General features: G+C 48.2%; 1 protein-coding gene across 2 annotated transcripts in view; it reads right to left on the bottom strand.

Annotated features, from left to right (window-relative positions):
* The window catches only part of Mlxipl (MLX interacting protein like), a 35,157-nt gene extending 26,449 nt beyond the window's left edge, over window positions 1–8,708 (bottom strand). For both annotated transcript variants that reach the window (XM_021661779.2, XM_021661781.2), the window contains exons 1-2: window positions 8,361–8,708; window positions 1,521–1,627 (exon numbers count right to left, since the gene is read on the bottom strand). In XM_021661779.2, coding sequence (XP_021517454.1) covers window positions 1,521–1,627; window positions 8,361–8,653 — 400 coding nt within the window. In that variant the 5' untranslated portion in view covers window positions 8,654–8,708. The remainder of the gene's footprint in view (window positions 1–1,520; window positions 1,628–8,360) is intronic.
* Between the last annotated feature and the right edge of the window lie 13,060 nt (window positions 8,709–21,768).

Genomic DNA, 21,768 nt, shown 5'->3' with positions numbered 1-21,768 from the left:
TCAGTCTTTTGTTTTGGCTTTGGTTTTTCAAGACAGGGTTTCTTTGTGTAGTCTTGGCTGTCCTGGACTTGCTTTGTAGATCAGGCTGGCCTCGAACTCTGAAATCTGCCTGCCTCTGTATCCCAGAATGCTGGGATACACCACCACGCCTGGCTTGCTTTTGAGTATTAAATAAGATAATTTATTCAAGTGTTGGGCACATGGATTGATAGATACTATAGTCTAAAAGCCCCACTCTGTTTGGATAGGGACATAGTCCTGGCTCAGCACAGCCTTTGATCTTATCGCTTTGCTATAGAGGGGGCTGTCCCCAAATACATGACTGTAACCTCCTCAGGATATACCATCACTGAACCTCAGTGATAGGCTCTGCGTTGGCCCCCATAGACTTATGTGTTTGAATGCTTGGCCCTTAGGGAGCACAATTAGGTGCTGTAGTCTTGTTGGAGGAAGATTGTCACTGTGGGGCGGGCTTTGAGGTCTCCTATACTCAGGCTACACACAGGGTGGCACACAGCCTCCTTCTGCTGCCTGTGGATCAAGATGCAGAACTCTCAGCTCCTCCAGCACCATGCCTGCCTGTACTCTGCCGGGACTCAACCTCTGAAACTGTTAGCCAGCCTCAGTGAAATGTTTTCCTCTTCTAAGAGTTGCATTGGTCATGGTGTCTCTTCAAAACAATAGAAATCCCAACTCAGAAACCCTCTTAGATCTGTTTTTACCACAGCAATGAGAGGTTAGGACTGTTGGCCTCCTTGGATAGATAGGAAAGTGGGTTCAAAGAACAGTTAGGCTACTTGTTTGAAGTCACACAGCCAGTAAGATGCAGAGGCAGGAAAGCTGTGTGGGAGACCCTAAGTGCAGGGTCTTTTTCGATATGGCTTTATGGACCTCATCTGCCTGAGTCACTGAAAGGCTGATGGTGCTGGGGGTGGGGTAGAGTGGGATGGCACTCACTGTAATCCCAGCACTCAGGAGGCAGAGGCAGCAGGATCTCTGAGTTTAAGGCCAGCCCGGTCTATGGCGGAGTTCCGGGACAGCCACAGTTACACAGAGAAAGGCTGTCTCAAAAAAACAAAGTAAAGTATGACTGAGAGATGTAGCTCAGTGGTAAGTGCCAGCCTAGGATCTCTGAGCCTAGAATCCACTTAGCCACACCACAGTCTGCCACTGGGGGACTCCGGGCAGGTGTTCTGCCTCTGAGCCACATGTCTGGCCCTAACAGACTTCTTTTACCAGGACGTTTCAAGTGCTTCCTCAGTGAAGGGACTGCTGAAGAGGTCTTGAACTGGCACCCACATAGCAGCCTCCTTCAGGGCTTTTGTCTCACAGTAGAAATTGACCTTTGGCATATATTCCTCACAACCTTTTGAAGGCTGGAAGTCCTTGCACTGAGGGCTTGTTCTCCCCCACAAGGTTGGCCTCGTGTACTCTGAGGTGCTGGCTCTGGGTTCCATGCATTTGGCCCTCTGTCCAGAGTGGACCCTCCCAATCCCAAGGCACCCACAGCACCAACTCACACTGAGTGTACCACGCTCTCCAGATGGCGTTGTTTAGGCGGATCTTGTCCCGGCACAGCAACTTGAGGCCTTTGAAGTTCTTCCACTTGGGAGAAACCAGCTTGCCACTGTTAAAGAGGAAAGAATTTAAGGGTAGGGCAGGGAAAGAGAAGATGGGAGCGAGTCTGCAGCTGGAATTTCTCCAGAATCCTCAAATCCCTATTATCTAACATGCCTAAAGTTCCTAGCCAGCAGTCAAACCTTATAAATAGCCATTAGACCCCACCTTTTGCTTATTGCTTATCTCTTCCCACCCTAAGGCAGGCACTTTTTATCAACAGTCTTCAGATTAACACTATCTATTGGCCTCAAGGGGAAGAGTTTCACATCCGTGTGTGTAAGAGTGTGTGTGTGTGTGTGTGTGTGTGTGTGTGTAAGTGTAGAAGGGCAAAGAGTTTCTTTTTCTTAAAGATTTATTTATTTTCTGTGCATTGCTATTTGCCTGCATGTATGTCTGGGTGCCAGATCCTCTGGAACTAGACAGCTGTGAGCATCATGTGGGCTCGAGAAACTGAACTCAGTCAGTGCTCTTCCTGAGCCATCTCTTCAGCCTAAGAGTTTCTATACTGGCTGGCCTAGACTTAGAAATGATATTACCTACAGTCATAGAGACCTTGGGTCCCACCCCACCTTATCGGCAGTTAGTAGCTGCCAGGGGTGGATGAAATGGCTTCTACAGTGGGATAGATACTGGTAAGGTGCTCACGCTCCTATAAATAACACCTCAGCCTGAACCTGTAGCAACCCTAAACCCACTGGGTAACAACAACAAAGGAAGGCATGAGGGCAGCTAGATGGCTCGGCAGGTAAGGGTGTTTGCTGCCAGGCCCGCCAACCTGCACTTGATTGGTGGAAGGCTACAGAGCAAACTCCCAGAAGTCGTCCTCTGACCACACAGCAGGAAATGCTCCTCACCCCCACCCCCACCTCATACAAGAAATAAATGTTATTACAAAAAAGACGTGATGCTGAGTGGTAGTGACACGCCTTTAATCCCAGCACTTGGGAGGCAGAGGCAGGTGGGTCTCTGAGTTCCGGGCCAGCCTGCTCTACAGAGTGAGTTCCAGGACAGTCAGGACTACACAGAGAAACCATCTCCCCTCCCCCCAAAAAGTAAGACATGAAAATCTAAGGGAACTAACAAGAGGAAGAACTCGAATGGGAGATGACAAGAGAGAACAACCCAAACACATTATCTACACGTATTAAAATGCCATAATCTTGTATAATTAATACACGAAAGAAATCCTTCTGCCTCGGCAGCCTCAGTACTGTGATTACAGGAAGTGTGCATCACTGCTCAGGGCTCTCAAATTCCTCCATTTCTTTTATCTTTCAGAGCGTGTCTTATGTAGTCTTCAGATAGCCGAGAGTGAGTCTTGAGTGTATAGTCTTGGACTCAATGTGTAGCCAAGGCTGGCCTTGAACTCTCCTCCTGCCTCTGCCTCTAGAATGCTGGGATTACAGGTGTGCACCACCATGCCCAGCTTTTCATACCCATCTCTTACACCTTTTAAAGCTTTATTTATTTATTTATTTGGTTTTCAAGACAGAATTTCTCTTATAGCCCTGACTGTCCTGGAACTCTCACTCTGTAGACCAGGCCAGCTCTTCCACTTTTTTTATTTTTACTTTATGTGTATGAGTGTGGGTGTACCACACTCATGCCTGGTGGCCACAAAGGACAGAAGAGGGCATCAGATTCCCTGGAACTAGTTGCAGATGACAGTGAGCTGCCATATGGGTTCTACACACCCAACCTGGGTCCTCTGTAAGAGCAGCAACCCACCCAGCTATCGCCACAAACACACACTTCCTAAAGATAGGATGAACTGATCTTCCTGAGGGTCATGGAGGGAATGAGACACTCTCAAATGGACACAGTGAGTCTTACAGCATCTCACTGTATAGCCCTAACTGTCCTGGAACTCCTGTAAGCCAGGCTGGCCTTGAACTCACAGAGATCTGTCTGCCTCTGCCTCCTGAGTGCTGAGATTTAAGGTGTGTACCCCACACCCCACTTCCAGTCCTTTTTTGCTTGTCAATCTCACTGGCTCCCATAGGTCTGTGAGAGACTTAGAGGAAGAGAGACAATTTCCCTGAGTAAGAAGGAAGTATCGGGGCTGACGAGATGGCTCAGAGGTTAAGAGCACTGCTGCTCTTCCTAAGGGTCCTGAGTTCAATTCCCAGCAATTACATGGTGGCTCACAACCATCTATAATGAGGTCTGGTGCTCTCTTCTGACATGCAGGTATACATTCAGATAGAACATATACATATAAAATAAATAAATAAGTGAAGGAAGGAAGTACCTGTATCTCCATAGTCCATGTGTGGCCATCTGAAGTGGGCAGGAAGCCATGCCTTTCTCCCAGGTAGTTTAATAGAAAGACCCATGCAGGCCAAAAGAAGACAGTACGGAAATAGAATCTTTTGTTTTGTTTTATAGACAGGGTTTCTGTGTAGCCTTGGCTGTCCTGAAATTCGCTCTGTAGAGCTGGCTGGCCTCTACCTCCTTAGTGCTGGGATTAAAGGCATGCACCGTCACAGCCCATCTGGAAACTGAATCTTAACCTTGACCTTATCCTAGGGGTCTAGTGTATGGTGTGAAGGTAATGGCTTCAACTCTGTTTCTCTGAGAACAGGCCAAATTACCTCCACCCAGAAGCTGACCCAAGAGGCCAAGATGAAAATCATCAAGGTCTTGGACACTGTCTTGTGTGTCCTTTTTTCCTTCCTACCTTCCTTCCTCATGGTCTACAAGCCAAGCTTGCATCCAAGTCACTCTGGTCTGTCTGTCTTTCTTTTCTTTTCTCTTTTCTTTCTTTCTTTTTTTTTTTTTTGACAGGGTTTTTCTGTGTAGCCTTGGTGGTCCAGGACTCGCTTGTAGACTAGACTACCCTCAAACTCACAGAGATCCGCCTGCCTCTGCCTCTCAGAGTGCTGGGACCACAGGCATGCACCACCACACCCAGCTTCTGGTCTGTCTTTCTACTCCTTGCTCAAATAGAGAGCTTCTAAGGTTTCATCTTCTGGAAAGCCAGGCTTGGGTTGGGGGTGTGGCTCTGCCACAAAGTGCTTTCTAGAATTCCCCAGTGAGGGGCAGGAGATGCCGTTCATTAACAGAGAGCTTTCCCAGGAATTGGACAAACCTGTATTCCATCTTTGGCAGTGCATCTACACACACAAAATCAGGCCTGCTTTCACAGTGGCTCCCTCTTGTTATGGGTAAGGGGTGGGTAGGTGACCATCTGAATCACCCGTTTCTCTCTTCCTGTACTACCTTGAATGCATGGGTCACTGGGCCTCCTCTCCTTTCTGGTCTCTAAGCTCCAGTGTTTGCTTTGGGCTAATGGTGGCTGCCAGGGTGTGGGATGTGGGGTGGCAGGGGCTGCCACCTCAGGAGACAACAGGCTTCATTACCCAAATAGGCCTTCCTAGCCTGATGGCAGGCTCCCTACCTCCCATAGCTAGATAAATACCATCTGTCTAGTAAGGCAACACGGCTGGGTGGCTGGTCCTTCCTGGGCCAGCTTTCTTCGTGGTGTGGGGTAAATGGGGGGCACTTCTGAATTTGTGACCCCTGTTGGTAGCCCAGCAACCGTTATGTTCTGCTCACCCAGGGTCCTACTCCAGCCTTCTGACATCCCTCCTCCTGCACCCTCAGAGGGTTGGTAGCCTAGGCTGATGGAGATGAACCTGTGATACCAGACAAGCCAAGAGGAAAGGATTTGCTTGAATGCATGTGAGGGGAAGAGTCTGGTTTAGTGCAAAAAGTCTAGGGCCAAGGTTCAAAAGCTGTGAGCAATGGGGGAAAACAGAAAACCTCAGAGAGGTGGGAGGAACAGAGAGAGGAAGGGAAGGAGAGAAGGAGGCAGGGGCGAGAGAAAGAGATGCATTTGCATATTTGAGCACAAACTCAGATGTGGTTCCTCAGATGTTATCATGCTATCTACCTTGGTTTCTGAGACAGTCTTTCGTTGGCTTGGAACTTGCCAACCAACTAAGCTAAGCTGGCCAGCCACTGAGCCATAGGCATCCATCCGTCTTCAGCCCTGGGATCACAAGTGTATACCAGCAAGCCTGATTTTTTTTCTGTTGGTTCTGGGGATTGAACTCATGTCCTCAAGCTTGCAAGGCAACCACTTAACCTACAGAGCTCTCTCTCTCTCTCTCTCTCTCTCTCTCTCTCTCTCCCCCCCCCCCTTTTCATCTTTATCTGTTTAACACAAAACCTTGCTGTGTCACCCAGGCTGGTCTGGAACCTCATCTCCTGCCTCAGCCTGCAGAGTGCTGGGATGACAGGCCTGTGCCACCACTCCCTAGACAAGTGCCTTCTTGGAACTTTTACAACTGTCCTCCCTGGGGCTTCCACCCACAGAACCAGGGAACACAGTGTGCCGGAAGTCCTCCTTGGCAAGGGTGAGGCTGTCTGCAGGCTGACTTTCTCCAAGTCTAACTGGCCATTTCTGCCTGCCACTGGACCCCCTGCCTGGCCACCCCACCCCACCTTTCTAGCTGCTCCTGAGAGTCTCCCTCTCTGAAATCCCCTTTGCTTCAGAGAACCCTTATCAGAGGGGATCTTTGGGAGTCTTCTAATCTGAGCTTGGACTTGTTTTTGTTTGCTTGTTTATCTATTTGAGACAGGGTCTCATGCATCTCAGGCTGGCCTCAAAACCTTAAATTCCTGTACAGTAGAGAAGAACCCTGAACTCCTTGTCCCTCCGTCCTCAGCCTGAGTTCTGGGATTCCAGGCATGCTCAACCACACAGAGTTTATGAGTTGAGAGTGGGGTGTTTGCTTTTGTTTTTATTTTTCTTTATTATTGGGAGGAGTGCATGTGCATGGCACACATGTAGAAGTCGGAGGACAGGCATCTCCCTGGAGTCAAGTCTCTCCAGCCACTTTGATGTGGGTCCCGAGAATCGAACTCAGGTCACCAGTCTGGGCAACAAGCACCCTTGCTGGCAGAGCATCTACTAGCCCATGCTTTATGTTTTCTCCTTCACCTAGAGGGCAAAACTAAAGACTCCTGTGTACCTGGCCACCCTCCTCCTTGGTGCTCACAACCCCATTTAAGAGGTTTTAATGTTCTGCCTCCTGGGGGGAAATGGGGGAGGGCAAGGACAACCCGGAGTTATTTGACCTCAGGCGGTCTCTAAAGAGAACAGTTCTGGGAGTGTCTTCTGTCCCTCCAAGTACTATCTCCCTATAACCTCTCCCCTTTTGGACGCCCACGGACTGAGTTGGGAGGGCCACTAAGCCAGCCCAAGTGGAATGTTGTGTGAACAAAGCAGGGAGACTGAGTTGGAAGTGAGTGGGTAATGGGAGCCCCTTTGGGGGAGCCTGGGAATCCTAGGCTTCTTGTGGCTCATGTCTGTAATCCTAGCTCTTGAGGGGGCTGGAGCAGAATTGCTATGAGCTCCAGGCTAGCCTGGTCTACTGTGTGAGATCCTGTCTCAACCAGAGAGAGGGGGAGAGGAAGGAATATTCTCCTCTCCTCTATGTAACCCCAATAACTGAACGACTTTGATAACTACAACAGTGTCCCAGTGTGAGCAGCATCTGCCGTTCTGAGACCTTAGATGCCGCCTTCCCAGGCAGTCTCATGATGTCCAAGGGCGGGGGAGGGGGAATGGGACAGGGAATTTGAACTTTCCACATCGGTCTCAGCGCCTTGAACTATCAGGTTGCAACATGACCTGGGCTTGAGGCCAGAACTTGTGGGCCAAGGTTACATTGCCTCCAGCCAATGGGGTCGCTAGGCTCTTCAGCCACGAGGTAGACCACGCTCTTCTGCAATCCCAACCCCTGCTCCAGGTCCCCTGTTAGGCTGCAGGTGCCGATCTAGAGCCAGCGATTCTAAGAAGGGGAGGAGGAGGCTCACTGGAGAAGAGCGGTATTTGCAGAGAGGAAAGATCAAGGCCGGCTGGTCCCCCTTTTTCTCCTACTGTTTTCGGTTGATAATTTATCCTGGTCCCTCTACTCCCGGGAACTTTGCTCCAGGGCACTGGGCCAGGACCCCAGTTCGCGCCCTCCTCTGGGACACGTAGGTGGGGCTCGATCTGGGTGCGGCCCGGGAACTGGGAGGAGTGTAACAGTGGGCCCCTGGCTGCGTTATGGTCTCCCACAGACACTGGGTTCGGGGAGACCGGGCTTTCCAGCTCAACCCAGGGCGGACTGCAGCACCCCCTGCTGGCTCTAGGCAGGTCCCGGGCACCATCTTCCCGCCAACTTTGACATAGCATTCTAATTTAGGCATGGTGGCTCATGCCTGTAATCCCGGCATTTGGGAGTCTGAGACAGGACTCCAGCCTGGCCTAGCTCCATGTCAGCCTGAACTTCTCTCATCACAATAAATCAAAGCAAACAAATGGTGTATGGGCCATAAGCAAGTGAGCAAGAAACTGTTTCCGTGTAGGTCGACACTGGCTCTGAGGGCGACACCGCAGTGTGCAGGGAAACTAGTGGGATTTTGCGGGGACGGCTGTGGTCGGACGAAACAGTCCAGGAACCACACGAATGGAGGGAGGGAGTCGACGGGATGGTTTACAGCTTGGCAAGTGTGAGGGACACCTGGCATTTCTTAGGGGCAGAAGCAGAATTACCCGAGAGAGGGACCCACCTGCAGAGGTCCACCAGCAGGTGATGGAACGTAAATGATTTACGAAGGCTCAGGACCCGGGAGAGGGATGATGCCGAGGTTGTGTCCAGAGACCCCCATGGTGGTTCGAAACCACAGCCCCGGTACGCGGGCCCACCACAGAAAGCTGGGACTCGGGCTCCCCAGTCCACCCTCACCTGTAAGCCAGGCTCAAGCACTCGAAGAGGCGAGTGAGTGTCGGATCGATGCTGCGCGGCCCGAAGTCGGAGAGCCCCACCGGCCCCTCTTGGTCGCGTCGCCGGGTCAGCGAGTCGCTATGCGGGGAGGACACCATGAAGTGTCCGCTGTGGATGACCTGTGATCGATGCAGACCACCCGCACTGCGCCGGGGACTCGGATCCTCCAAGTCTGTATCCGAGTCCGAATCCGGGATGGGGACGACCCGGGGGACCTGCAAGTTCACCGCTAGATCCGCCAGCGCGCGCGCCATGGCCACTACGGTCGTCTACTCCCCTACGCTCTGGGCAGCAGCTAGCGAGCCTAACACAGACCACGGGGCCTTATTACCATGGCCACGCCCCGCCCTCCTGATAGGCCCATGTTGTGGGCGTGGCCTTGGTTGGCAGGTGGGCTTAAATTAGCATAACCAATGAGCCATGTGTGAATCTACTGGTTCTAGGGCTTTGGCGGTGCTGCAATTCTCTCTGTCGCGAGCACTTTTCAGTTCCTACTTCTCCGGTCTCAGAAAAAGTTGGCTGGGGCTGGGGCTGCAACTCTGTTGGTACAGTGCTTGCCTAGCATGCACAAAACCCTGGGTTCGATCATGGGCAGCACAGAAGTTTAGCGTGGGGCGAAGGTGTGTAATCGCAGCCCTCGGGAGGAGGAAGCAAAAAGATCACAAGTTCTCCCAGCGTGGTGGCGCGCGGCTGTAATCTCAGCACTCTGGGAAACAGGCAGGCAGATCTCTGTGAGTTCGAGGCCAGCCTGGTTTACAAAGCGAGTCCAGGACAGCCAAGGCCACACTGAGAAACCCACATGATGGGTTCGAACTCAACTTGCGCTCGTGGCACATGCATTCCCAGACACATAAATAAACAGATAGCTAAACTATCAGAAGTTCAAGGTCATTCTCTCTTTCATAGTGAGCTCAGTATTATCTCTCACCTGGCTTTTCGCTTTTCCAGGGTCCTGTGTGGTTGACCTCCAATGCAAGCTTACACCCAGGTCCTCCTACAATTGTCCTACACCTGTGCAGCAAAGTTCAGAGGAGGACCCTAAGAGTCCACCCTCTTTACATCATCTTCCTGCCCTCAGGCAGGTTTTCTGCTCAGAAAGTTCTCTTACTAACCCTGAGGTCAAGCTTCTGTTCCTGCTTTTTTTCCTTCCTTCCTTCCTTCCTTCCTTCCTTCCTTCCTTCCTTCCTTCCTTCCTCCCTTCCTCCCTTCCTCCCTTCCTCCCTCCCTCCCTCCCTCCCTTCCTTTCTCCCTTCCTTCTTTTTTCTTCTGTTTTCTAGACAAGATTTCTCTGTGTAGTCTTGGCTGTCCTAGAACTCACTCTGAGTAGACCAGGCTGGCCTCAAACTTGGAGATCTGCCTGCCTCTGCCTCTGGAGTGAGATTAAGGGCATGTGCCACCACCGCTCAGTCTGTTTCTGAGTTTTAAAGGACAGACACCAGGCTGGGCCTTCACAACAGCCACCTAACTGAACTGGTAAAAGCCTTTTTCTGAGGCACCGGGTAGGGATGGCTCAGGGGTAAAGTGCTTACCTGTCCTTCACAGTTCTGGGTCAATCCCCAGCACTACATAAACAAAACCCTCGTCTGGGGCACCCCCTCAGGAATGAACACACAGCCGAGTGTCTCAGAGCCTGATCTAGATGTTGGTTCAAACAATGCTTTAAGTGGCCCTAGCTTCCCCAGCAGTGCTCCTCAGGCCTCCTCTCCCCAGGGGAAAGATTAGCTGTGTCTGAGGTGGGTGGAAGGATCATGGGTGACTCTACTTCATCACACACCCCAAAGCATCAGTTACTCTTCAAACAGCCTCATTTGCACCTCAATTTTATTTCCTGGGCTCTGAGAAAAACCTTTGGAGACCTCAGCAATAAATAAAAAGATAGGCTTGCCTATAAAACTTTTAGCACTATGGAAGCAGAAACAAGAAAATCATCAAATTTAAAGACCAACTTAATCTACACAGAAAGTTCCAGGCCTCCATGTGGTAGAGCATGCCTCTAATCCCAGCGCTTGGGAGGCAGGGGCAAAGGAAAGAAGGAAGGAAGGAAGGAAGGAAGGAAGGAAGGAAGGAAGGAAGGAAAGGAGATAGCTCCAGACCAAGGCCGAGCCTGTAGTTTAGTTGGTAGAGTACTTGTCCAGCCAGTAGGAAGCTGTGGGTTCCCTCAGCATGGCATAAACCAGGTGTGGTGTTACATGTCTGTAAACTCAGCACTGGGAAGATACAGGCAGAAGATCAGAGTCCAAACTCATGCTTGGCTACACAGCAAGTTTGAGGTTACCCTGGGCTGTTACATAGTGAGACCCTGTGCCTCCAAAATAAAAGAGAGCCAGTGAGATGGCTCAGTGGATAAAGGTGCCTTCTGTCAAGCCTGATGACCAATCCTTGGAACCCACATGGTGGAAGAAGAGAATCAACTCCCACAAGTGGTTCCCTGACCTTCACCCATGCACACTGTTGGCACACACTCTCTTTCTTTCTCCCTCTCCATTTCCCTCTCCCCGTTCTCTTTCTCTTTCTCACACACAGACACACACAGAGAAATGAATAAATAAGTGTAAAAAAAGTCAAACAAAACCCCAAAATAAAACAAACGAAAACAAACAAACACCGTAACATGCAACATGCAAGAATGTCCCAAACTTTTGATTTGTCCTCGGTGCCACGATAGGACATGGCATGATGCCTCTTTCAGGTGGCACAATGTGAGCTGACCTGGTTCACCTCTCATGGCCTTTCTCTCTTGCCCTCTAGTACCCGATGCCCAGGGTTCACAGCCTGTTAGATAAGTAAGTGTGGTTCACGGTCCACAGAGGTTACACAGTGAGTCCTGACTGGGTGAGGACACCCAGTTTCTCCAGGGGCCTTCCTGACACCTCAGCCTCTCAGGCTTGCCTCTCGAGGTTTTCTGCTAGGCTGATCACACGGAAGTGTCAGCTCCTCCTTGAGTTCCCCATGCCTTGGTTCCAAGCACTGTACAACGGATTTTCTTCTACGTGGGATCCACAGAAGTTGCACAGCCTCTTTCCCACTAGATGGCAAATTTCCTGGCATGACAGGACTCTGTTCCTCTCTATAGTCCAAGTTCCTCTCAAGAGCAACTGTGCCGGATGTGATGGTTCATAACTTTGATCCCAGCACTCCGAAGGCAGAAGCAGGAGGATCGTTATGAGCTCAAGCCTGATCTACATAGTGAGGTTCAGAATAGCCAGGACTACATAGGGAGAGCTTGTCTCCAAAACAAAACCACCAGAAAGCACTCACACATACAAATCCCGAGCTGATGTGTATTTGCTGAAGAGATGAGCTTATGTCACATGGATCTGCTAGCTATGTTGTGTTCATCTGATCACCTATTGTCCATCTATCTACCACCATCATTCATCCATCCCTCTATACATCTGTCATCTGTTACTCCAGCTATTATCCATCTATTCATTTTATCTGTATATCATCTATCTCTCATTTATCTGTCTGTTCTCTATCCACCATGTATTTAGTTGTCTATTCATCTACCACCATCCATCCATATACCCATCATCTATCTACCCACCCATCAATTCACTCATCATCTATTTATCCTTGTATTCACCCATTGCCCATCCATCTATCCATCTATCTGCCCATATATTGTTTATTCTTCTAATATATTGTCCACTCATTTGTTCATCTATCCATCCAAGCATCTACTTATCTATCTCATTTTTTATCTATCCATCTATTATCCACTCATCTAACTATGCATGGATGCATCCATCTACCAATCCAATCCACCTGTCTACCCATATATCTATCCATCTATTATTCATCCATTTATCAACTGATCAAACTCTCCATTAGTTATCTATCCATTTGGTGTCTTAGTTACTTTTCCTGTTGCTGTAATAAAATACTCTGACAAATGTAAATTAAGGGAGAAAGTGTTTACTCTTGCACATAGTTCATATGTCATGGAAGAGAGGTCAAAGCAGCAGGAGCTTGAACATCTGGTCCTGCCCTCCATCAGGAAGCAGAAGGCATGCAATCTGCTGCTACTGTTGCTTGACAACTTTTCTCCATTTATACAGTCCCAGATCCCAGCCAGGGAATGGAGTCGCCCACAGAGGATGGGTCTTCTTATCTCAGTGAACAAAATCAAAAGAATCCAGTTCTGGACATGTTCACAGCCTAACTCAAAAGCCACTCTAGATTCTGTCCAGGTGACAACAAACTATCACATCATCTACCTAGTCAACTACCTTTTTTTTTTTTTTTGAGGCAGGGTCTCTCTATGTAGCCTTGGCTGAACTGGAATTCACTCTGTAGACCAGGCTGCCCAGAACTCACAGACTCTGTCTGCCTCTGCCTCCTGAGTGCTGGAATTAACAACACCTGGTCCCATCCACCCATACAGATGTCATCCAATCGTTTATTTATAAAAACACTACTAATTTATTATCTTTCTACCTGTCAGTCTACACAGACACACAGACACACAGACACACACACACACACACACACACGGGCGGGGGGGCAGAATTATGCACTAAGAACCTACATTTTTGGATTATTGACCAATCACTGTTAAACAGCAATTGTAAAAACTACCATGTGTGGAGATGTGTGCCCGAGTCCAGGGTGCTAAAGCAGGAAAATCAGGAGTCCCAGGCCAGCTTGGGCTACAGATCCAGACCTTGTCCCAAACAATGACAACAAATCAGAAAAAATAATTATCTAGCACTTTGCTATCCACAAGACTGAAAATACATTAAGAGCCAGCAAGGTGGCTCAGCAGGCAAAAGCACTTGCTGCCAAGCCTAAGAACTGAGTATGAGCCCTGAGCCCCACAGGGAGGAAGGAGACATCCAGCTTCTATAGTTGTCTTCTGACCTTCCCATGTGCAAGCCCACAAACTCACAGGAACAAAAATAAATAAAAATTTAATTTGAAAGGAAACTAAGTTGAGCTGCAGAGATGGCTCAGCAGTTAAGAACACTTGTTCAACTCCCAGCACCCACACAGTGGCTTATAAACACCTGTAATGCCAGCTCCAAGAAATCTGATGCCCTCTTCCCCAGGCACACAGAGAAACTCTGTCTTGAGAAAACAAACAAACAAACAAACAAACAAACAAACAGTGGCTAGGAGTGGGGGAATGAGACGCAGACAGGGTATAAATATGGTTTTCTTTTGTTTGTTTCTTTCTGGGGAAGCAAGGTTTTTGTTTGCTGTTTGGTTGGGTTTTTTAGACCTATCTCTTGTAGAACAGGCTGGCCAAGAATGTTTTATGTAACTGTGGGTGACTTTGAACTTTTGATCCCCCTGACCTCCAACACTTTTTGTTTTGTTTTGTTTTTTTGAGACAGGGTTTTTCTGTGTAGCTCTGCTAGTCCTGGAACTCATTCTGTAGACAAGGCTGGCCTTGAACTCAGAGGTTTTTGTGCCTCTGCTTCCTGAGTGCTGGGATTAAAAGTGTGTGCCACCACTGCCCGGCTCCAACTCCACCTTGCGAGTGCTGAAGACCGCTGGGAGTCACTGCCACAGCTGGCATAGGGCACAGATGTGGGTTTCCCTTTGTAGTGGTGAAACTGGTCAAATTTGATAGTGAAAGTGGTTGCACAACTTTGAGTACACCAAGAACCACTGAAAAGTGGATTAAGGGGGCTGGTGAGACGCCTCAGCAGTTAAGAGCACAGCTCTTCCAGAGAAAGAGTTCAATCCCCAGCACCCACATGGTAGCTCACAACTGTCTGTAACTCCAGCTCCAGGGGATCTATTACCCTCACACAGTCATACATGTAGGCAAAATGCCGATGCACATAAAATAAAAGTAAAACTTTAAAGAGAAAGAATAATGGGTTAAATTTTTAAAAATTAAAAAGGTGGGTGGGGCAGCAAGATGGCTCAATGAATAAAGGCGACAAACGTGAAGATCTGAGTTTGATATCCAGAACCTGAAATGTGGAAGCAGAGGACAAATTCCTAAAAGCTGTCCTCTGAGTACCACGTGTATCTTGGCATGCACCTACACACACACACACACACACACACACACACACACACACACACACAATGTGAATAAATATAAATTAAAGTTTTATGAAAAAGAAAACAGATGGATTTTATAATTCACAAATTGCATCTCAATAAAAAACAGGGACTTGGAGACTGGAGAGGTGGTTTAGAGATTAAGAGCACTGGCTGCTCCTCCAGAAACTCTTCAGTTCTCAGCGCCCACGTGGCAGCCCATTGTCCGCAACTCCAGGTCGAAAAGATCTGACACCCTCTTCTGGGGACACGAGGCACACAAGTGGCGCGCAGGCCCATGCTTATGCAGGGAAAACACATAAAAATGAAGAAAGAAAAGTAAACAAAAATAGGGACTTGTATACCTGATTCTATTTTCCTGGTCATCTTTTCAATTGTGGATATGTAGCTCACCTTAGGAGCTCACCTGAGGTGAAAATCGTGGCTCCTAAGGGTGACGTTATTAAGAGGGGTGCTGTGAGGATTGATAATAAACAGCTGGTATTTATGGACTATTTATTACCTAATGCAGCCTCCTGACTTTATACCCATTTTGTAGACAGGAAATAGAAGCTCTGTTGAAGGTCACAGGAGTGTAGAGAAGGTTTGCTTTAGGAATTTTGGGCTTGTTTTTCTTTTCCTATTTTTAAAGACATGTTCTGTGTGTGTGTGTGTGTCTGTGTGTGTGTGTGTGTGTCTGTGTGAATGTGTGTTTGAGACAGGGTTTCTCTGTGTATATCCTGGTACTCCCTCTGTAGACCAGGCTAGCCTCAAACTCACAGAGAGCCACCTGCCTCTGCCTCCTGAGTGCTGGGAATAAAGGTTTGAGCCACTACCACCAAGCAAAAAACAGCCTTTTGTAGCTGGAAAGACTCAGGGCATAAACACCTCATGCTTCTAATCTCAGCACTTGGGAGGCTGAAGCAGGAGGATTGCTGTGAGTTGGAGGCCAGTCTAAGCTATGAGTGAGTTCCAAGCCAGCTGGGACTAAGGGCAAGAGAGACTGGGATGGGGGAAGGCGAGAGACAGACAGAAAGAAACAGAGAGGAACTTAACTGTGTGACTAACTGGAATCAAAGAAGGATTCCTTGTCAAGGTGTGGGCCTTGAGCTTCTGCATGAGTCTAAATGTCATTGGTAAATGTGAGCCAGCAACATGGCCCAGCAAGTAAAAGTGATTGATGCAAACAGTGCCAGACTGATGCAATCGCCAGGACCCACACAGTGGGAGGACAGAACTGACTCCTGCAAGTTGTCCTGACTCCACACATTGACAAAGGTAAACATGATAAAGAAAGACAGTCAGACTGGATTAATTTTCATAACAGAAATATCCAATTGTGCAGTCAAAACAATGAGAAGCTGGGTGGTGGTGGTGCACACCTAGGCAGGTGGACCGCTGTGAGTTCTATCCCAGCCTGGTCTACAGAGTGAGTTCCAGGACAGCCAGGGCTACACAGTAAACCCTGTCTCAAAAAGAAAATAATAAAAATGAGCCCTGGGGCTGGGGATGTGGTTCAGTTGGTCCTTTGCTTACCTAGAATGCACAAAGTCCTATATTTGATTCTCAGCACCATCTCAACTGGATGAGGTGCACCTGCCTTTAAGCCCAGCACTCAGATGGAGGTGGCAGCATCAGAAATTCAAGGTCATCCTCAGTCACATAGCAAGTGCGAAGACAGCCTGTGCTACATGAGACCTTGTCTCAGTCAGGAATGGTGAACACTAATTTCCTTACTTGGGAGCCTGAGGCGGGAGGGTGGGAGCTGGAGGCCTCACAGTGAGATTCTGCCTCAAATCAGCAATAACAGCAAAACTACTGCTGTACAAGTAGCAGCCACCTCGTTCACACTTTTTATACTATGGCTGCTCCTTGTAAACTGCCTCTTAGCCTTGCTGAAGAACATGATCCCGAAGGTAAGATGGCTGAGGAGGAAAAGACGAAAGAGAAGGGGCGAGCAGCACCCCTCCTGCTCCTCATCTCGTCTTCTCTCTGTCATCTGCACATACGGACATTTAGCTACTCACCTGTCTGTTTCCCTCTTGTCAGTGTGTCTGTCCATCTGCTGTTCATCTACAGCCATTATCTCTCCAGCCATCTGTCTATTGACCCAAACAAATCAGCTATCAATCGTATCCACCCTCCTCTGTCTCTCTGTCTCTGCCTGTCTTCTGCCTCTCTCCCCTGCCTAAGCCTCCCAAGTGCTGGAGTTACAGGTGTGTGGCACCTCCCCTGGCTTCATCTCTCTATCTATCCATTCATCTACCAATCTTCCACGAGTCAAATTTTTCCATCTCAATGCACATTTCCATGTATGTTTACCTAGTCTTTATTTTAAATTTACTGTTGTTGTTGTTATAATTATTAGTGTGTGTATGTGCAAGCTTGGTGTCATGTTGTGCATAAGGAAGTCAGATGACAACTTTTGAGAGTCCGTTTTCTCCTTCCACTGTGGGTTCCAGGGTTTAAACCCAGGCAGATGCAAGGGCCTTTACCCACTGAGCCATCTTACTGACCCACTTCCTCCCTCCCTCCTTTCTTTCTCTTCTTCTTGGCAAGTGTCATATAGCCAGGGCTAGACTGGAACTCATTAAGTAACCAAGGACGACCTTGAATTCTGAATCCTACCATCTCTACATCCTGAATACTAGATCTGCAGGCCTTTACACCAGTCTATTTATTATTCCCTTTCTTCATTTATTTGCTACATGCTTGTGGCCTGTCTGTTGCCGAGAGGGATGCTCAGAAGCTTGGATGTTATTCCAAGACATTGGAGGGTAGCTTAGAAATAGAGCGAGTGTTTAGCGTGTAGAATGCCTATCTCCAACATCACACACACCACATAAACACCACACACAGAGACACAGATCCCGCACCACATAGATACAGACTCACACCATAACACAATAAATAAACAAATTATATATACATATATGAAAAAGACTGGGGCAAGATCGTGCACACCGATGCCCATGGCTGACGCTGCTCTACCATGCCTCACTTCCCTCTCCATTGCTTTTGAAAACAGAACAAAGAAAAAAAGATTCTGGGTTGCTTTTTGTTTTGAGGTAGGATGTATGTACAGGTCTCTACATAGCCCCGGCTGGTCTCAAACCCACAGAGGTCCATCTCCCTCTGCCTCCTGAGTACTCTGGCTGTTGCTGTTTGTTTTTTATCCTTCCTTCCTTTCTCTTTCTCTTAATTTCTTTCTTTCTTTCTTTCTTTCTTTCTTTCTTTCTTTCTTTCTTTCTTTCTTTCTTTCTTTCTCTTTCTCTTTCTCTTTCCCCTCCCTCCCTCCCTCCCTCCCTCCCTCCCTCCCTCCCCCTTCCTTCCTTCCTTCCTTCCTTCCTTCCTTCCTTCCTTCCTTCCTTCTTTCTCTTTCTCTCTTTCTTTCCTGCAGTCACAGAACTGGTACCACCACACCTGCAATACTGGAGATGGAACTCAGGGTTTCATAATACTAGGCAAGAATTTTACACCCTAAGGTCTACTGTACAGTTGGTTTTGTTGTTGGTGGTGGTGATTTTGAGTTTTTTGAGACAGAAACCCTGTTCCAGAACTCACTCTGTAGACCAGGTTGTCCTCGAACTCAAAGATCTGCCTGCCTCTGCTTTCCAAGTGCTGGGATTAAAGATGTGTGCCGCTACAGTCCAGCTCATGCAGTGGTTTTGGTAGAGGTTGTATTTTTCAGTCACTGTTGACTAAGTCTTTGGCCATTGGTGAATGTTGGGGCTTGAATATGATTTGTTTCCCTGAATTACAGTTTTCTGTCAAAGTCACATGCCAATGGTATTGAAAGGGTGGAAATAAATTTCCCCTTTCTTTGGGCAGCAAGGTGGATCAGCTGGTAAGGGTTGCCTTACAAGTCTGGAAATTTGAGTTTGATTCCAGAACCCACATAAAGGCAGAGGGAAGAGGTGAGCACACCTCCCCATCATGTTGGAGTGTGCGTGTGCACACTCGTGTACACACACACACTCACACATACTCACAAGAAAGAAAGAAGAAAGAAAGGAAGGAAGGGAGGGAGGGAAGAAGGAAGGAAAGAAACTTAAAAAAAATACAATGTTATTTTAGTCCCAGGCAGTCTGAAACTGGAACTCACTGCATAGCCCAGGCTAGCTTCTAACTCACAACAATCACAACAATGATTTTAGGTGGTGTTGGGAGCAGGACCCCTAGTTTTGTGCATATTAGCCAAGCAGTCAACCAACGACACCACATTCCTAGCCCATGCCTTTTTCTTTATAATGTTAGAGTCTTGGTATTTTGTTACAGCAACAAAAAACATCTGATACAGTGATTGAATTCAACCTCCAGCTCTTTTTCCCTATGGAGAAGTTAGTGAGGGAGTTGTTGAAAAAAATTAATCCCAGTACTCAGGAGGCAGAGGCAGGTGGATCTCTGTGAGTTTGAGGCCAGCCTGGTCTACAGAGTGAGTTCTAGGACAGCTACACAGAGAAACCCTGTCTTGAAAAAAAAAAAAAAGGCAAAGACATACTCATCATAACATAGCCAAACATTTCAGCTGCGTGCAGACCTGTCTGTTAGTACAATCAAACCACTGAACCATAACCTCAGTCATCTAAATTATACAAGTTCAGATCAAGCTTGATACGGTGGCAATCCCAGCACCCAGAAAACCAAGACAGCAGGACCATCCATTCCAGGCTACCCAAGGCTACATAGTGAGTTCCACACACTAACCTGGGCAACCTAACAAGATCCTGTACCGAAATTACTTAGAAAGCTGGATCTGTGTTGGTAGCTCAGTGGTAGAGTTCAAGTACAAGGACCAAGAAGAAAAATCACAAAACAGTGATGAGTGAATTCCTGTAAACCACTGGTTCTCAACCTTCCTAACACTGTTACCCTTTAATACAGCTTCTCATGCTGTGGTGATCCCCAACCATAAAAAATATTTTTGTTGTTACTTCATAAGTGTAATTTCACTGCTGTTATGAATCACAATGTAAATATCTGTGTTTTTCGGTGGTCTTAGGTGACTCCTCTGAAAGGGTTGTTCAGCGTTCAAAAGGGTGGTCTTAGGTGACCCTCAATTTGAGAACCACTGTTTACAGTGTGAACAATAAAAACAATAGTGAGATTGCCCCAGTTTGAGGCCTGTTACGTCTGACAGTAATGTGTGTCTTCCACAGGGATGCTGGGGAACAGAAGGGTGACCAGCCTTTTAGGCTTCCTCTCACCAATATTGTGTGCCAGGGGAGTCTAGGCAAGTCTGAGCCGAACAGTGGGTACCTGCTGTTTACAGAGGGGCTGTCAGCGTGAAGCAAGCAAGCTGAGAAGACTTGGAGTACCAATGCAGGTCTGGAAAGTCCATGGCCTGGCTCTGGCAGAGAACTGTGAGAATCAGGGCTCATCCACTGCTGGTCAGGAAGTTTGGCAGGCTGGACCAGAAAAAGTCTCAAAAACAGACAATGGAGACACACCAGCCCCATGTCTGTCACAGCAGTCGCTTCCCAGGGAACAAGAGTCTCCTGGGCACCAGTGGAGAAAAGAGAGAAAGAAAAAAAGACAGAGAGGAAACAGAGATCGATGAGAAAAAAGACAGGACAGAAAAACCAAGAGAGTCAGACAGGAGAGAGAGAGAGAGAGAGGAGAAAGAGACAGAGACAAAGTTAGAAAGAATGAAAGAGGAAAGAGAGGCAGTTTAAAAAAAAAAGAGAGGGACCTGCTGGGTGGTGGTGCCACAAGTTTCTTATCCCAGCACTCAGGAGGCAGAAGCAGGCAGATCTCTGTGAGTTTGAGGGTAGCCTGGTCTATAGAGTGAATTCCAGGACAACCAGAGCTACACAGAGAAACTTTGGGTTGGGGGGAAAGAGGAACAGACAGAGATGGAGAGAGGCTGAGATTGAAACAGAGAAAGAAACAGGGAGATTAAAGACAGTGAGACACAAAAAACACACACGGAAAAAGAAAAACACAGAGACAAAAATAAAGCTAGAGTGGCAGAGAGAGAAAGCGATGAATCCAGAGACAGACAGATACAGAGATAGAGACACAGGATGAGTGAAGAGAGACTAGAGAGCGGGAGATGAAGACAAAATGGAGAGATGGAGAGAAAGAGGGAGAGAGAGACTGAGATCCAGAAGGCTCGGCGCAGACACTATGGTTACAACCTGCCCATTTTCCAGGTGGAAAGGTTGAGGTCACTCATCAGGTATGATCCCCAGGACAACCTCTTCCTTTGGGCATTACTGGAAGACATTATCTCTAGCTTCCCCGTGTGCCTGGGTGGGTTCTGTGCACATTGCTGAGAAGAAAGGGTGGGGGGTGAGGATACTTGGGGATTAGGGTGACAGTCAAAGTTGCCCCATCACCAGTCACCATCTACCTGGGGAAGATCAGGGTCAGACACAGCCATGGAGGAGATAATGTCCCTGATACAGAGCTGTGGGGTACAGGGCACAGACACTTCATGCACAAAGAGGACTACGCCCAGGATCAGCTCAGTGGCCTGGGAGGCAGTTCTGCCATCTTGGCGGTTGCGCTTATGACATGATGTGCCAGTTACTTTGTACTGTCGTTGCAAAAAGTAAAACAGGGCTGTGGAGGGGCCTCATCAGTAAAGGCACCAGAGAGTTGCCCACATATGCACACACGCCTTACCTCCCAGTGAACAAAACACAAAACCAACAAAAACAAACCACGGAAGAACCTGGAAATAAGGGCCTAGAAGACAAACAGTCTGACAGCCTTTTAAAGGAACGTAGGGATGGGAAAGGTCTCTGAAGCCAGCTGGGGACATGCAGTAGCCTTTCTTCTGCCTGGAATGGCAGCCCGGTCCCCTCTGGGATGAGTAGTTCATGACAGCTATAATAGGGTATCAAGCCACCGGAGCAAAATGGAAAATGGGTCACAGGGACAAATCTCTTGCCCAGAGTCACCTTCCTGGCGGGGTCAATGGGGGAACAAAAGTGGAGGTGCCCCCAAGGCCATCCGGGAGGCAGCGGCTCTAGGACTGTCAACGGGGCTAGCCAAGGAAGCATTGGTATTTATCAGTGTCATAACTAGCTCTGTGGAAGTTCTGTTCTTGCCCTGGTGGGGAAACCCTCTTCAATGTTAGTATCACCAGCTTTGAAGAGGAGAGGCAGGCAAGAGCCATCTTGTTGGAGTCTCAGGCTTAAGACAGATTGTACAGGAGGGAGGTGAGGTGGAGAAGGCAGGGCCATGGCATACAAACACTTAGGATCTGACTCAGGACAGGCTACCAGCCGGCACAGCCCACAGAGGCAGAGTGCGTGCTTACTTGCCTGCAATGTTTCTAGTCCCAGGTGCAGCTGGGTGAACGAAGCCAGAGAAAGATAGGAAAGAGCCAGAGGCAGTGGCGGGAGTAGAGGACAGCCTC

Source organism: Meriones unguiculatus, chromosome 4 (assembly GCF_030254825.1).
Source record: "Meriones unguiculatus strain TT.TT164.6M chromosome 4, Bangor_MerUng_6.1, whole genome shotgun sequence".
NCBI lineage: Eukaryota > Metazoa > Chordata > Mammalia > Rodentia > Muridae > Meriones > Meriones unguiculatus.
Note: the sequence above shows the minus strand (reverse complement) of the source record. Positions and strands in the feature narration are given on the sequence as shown.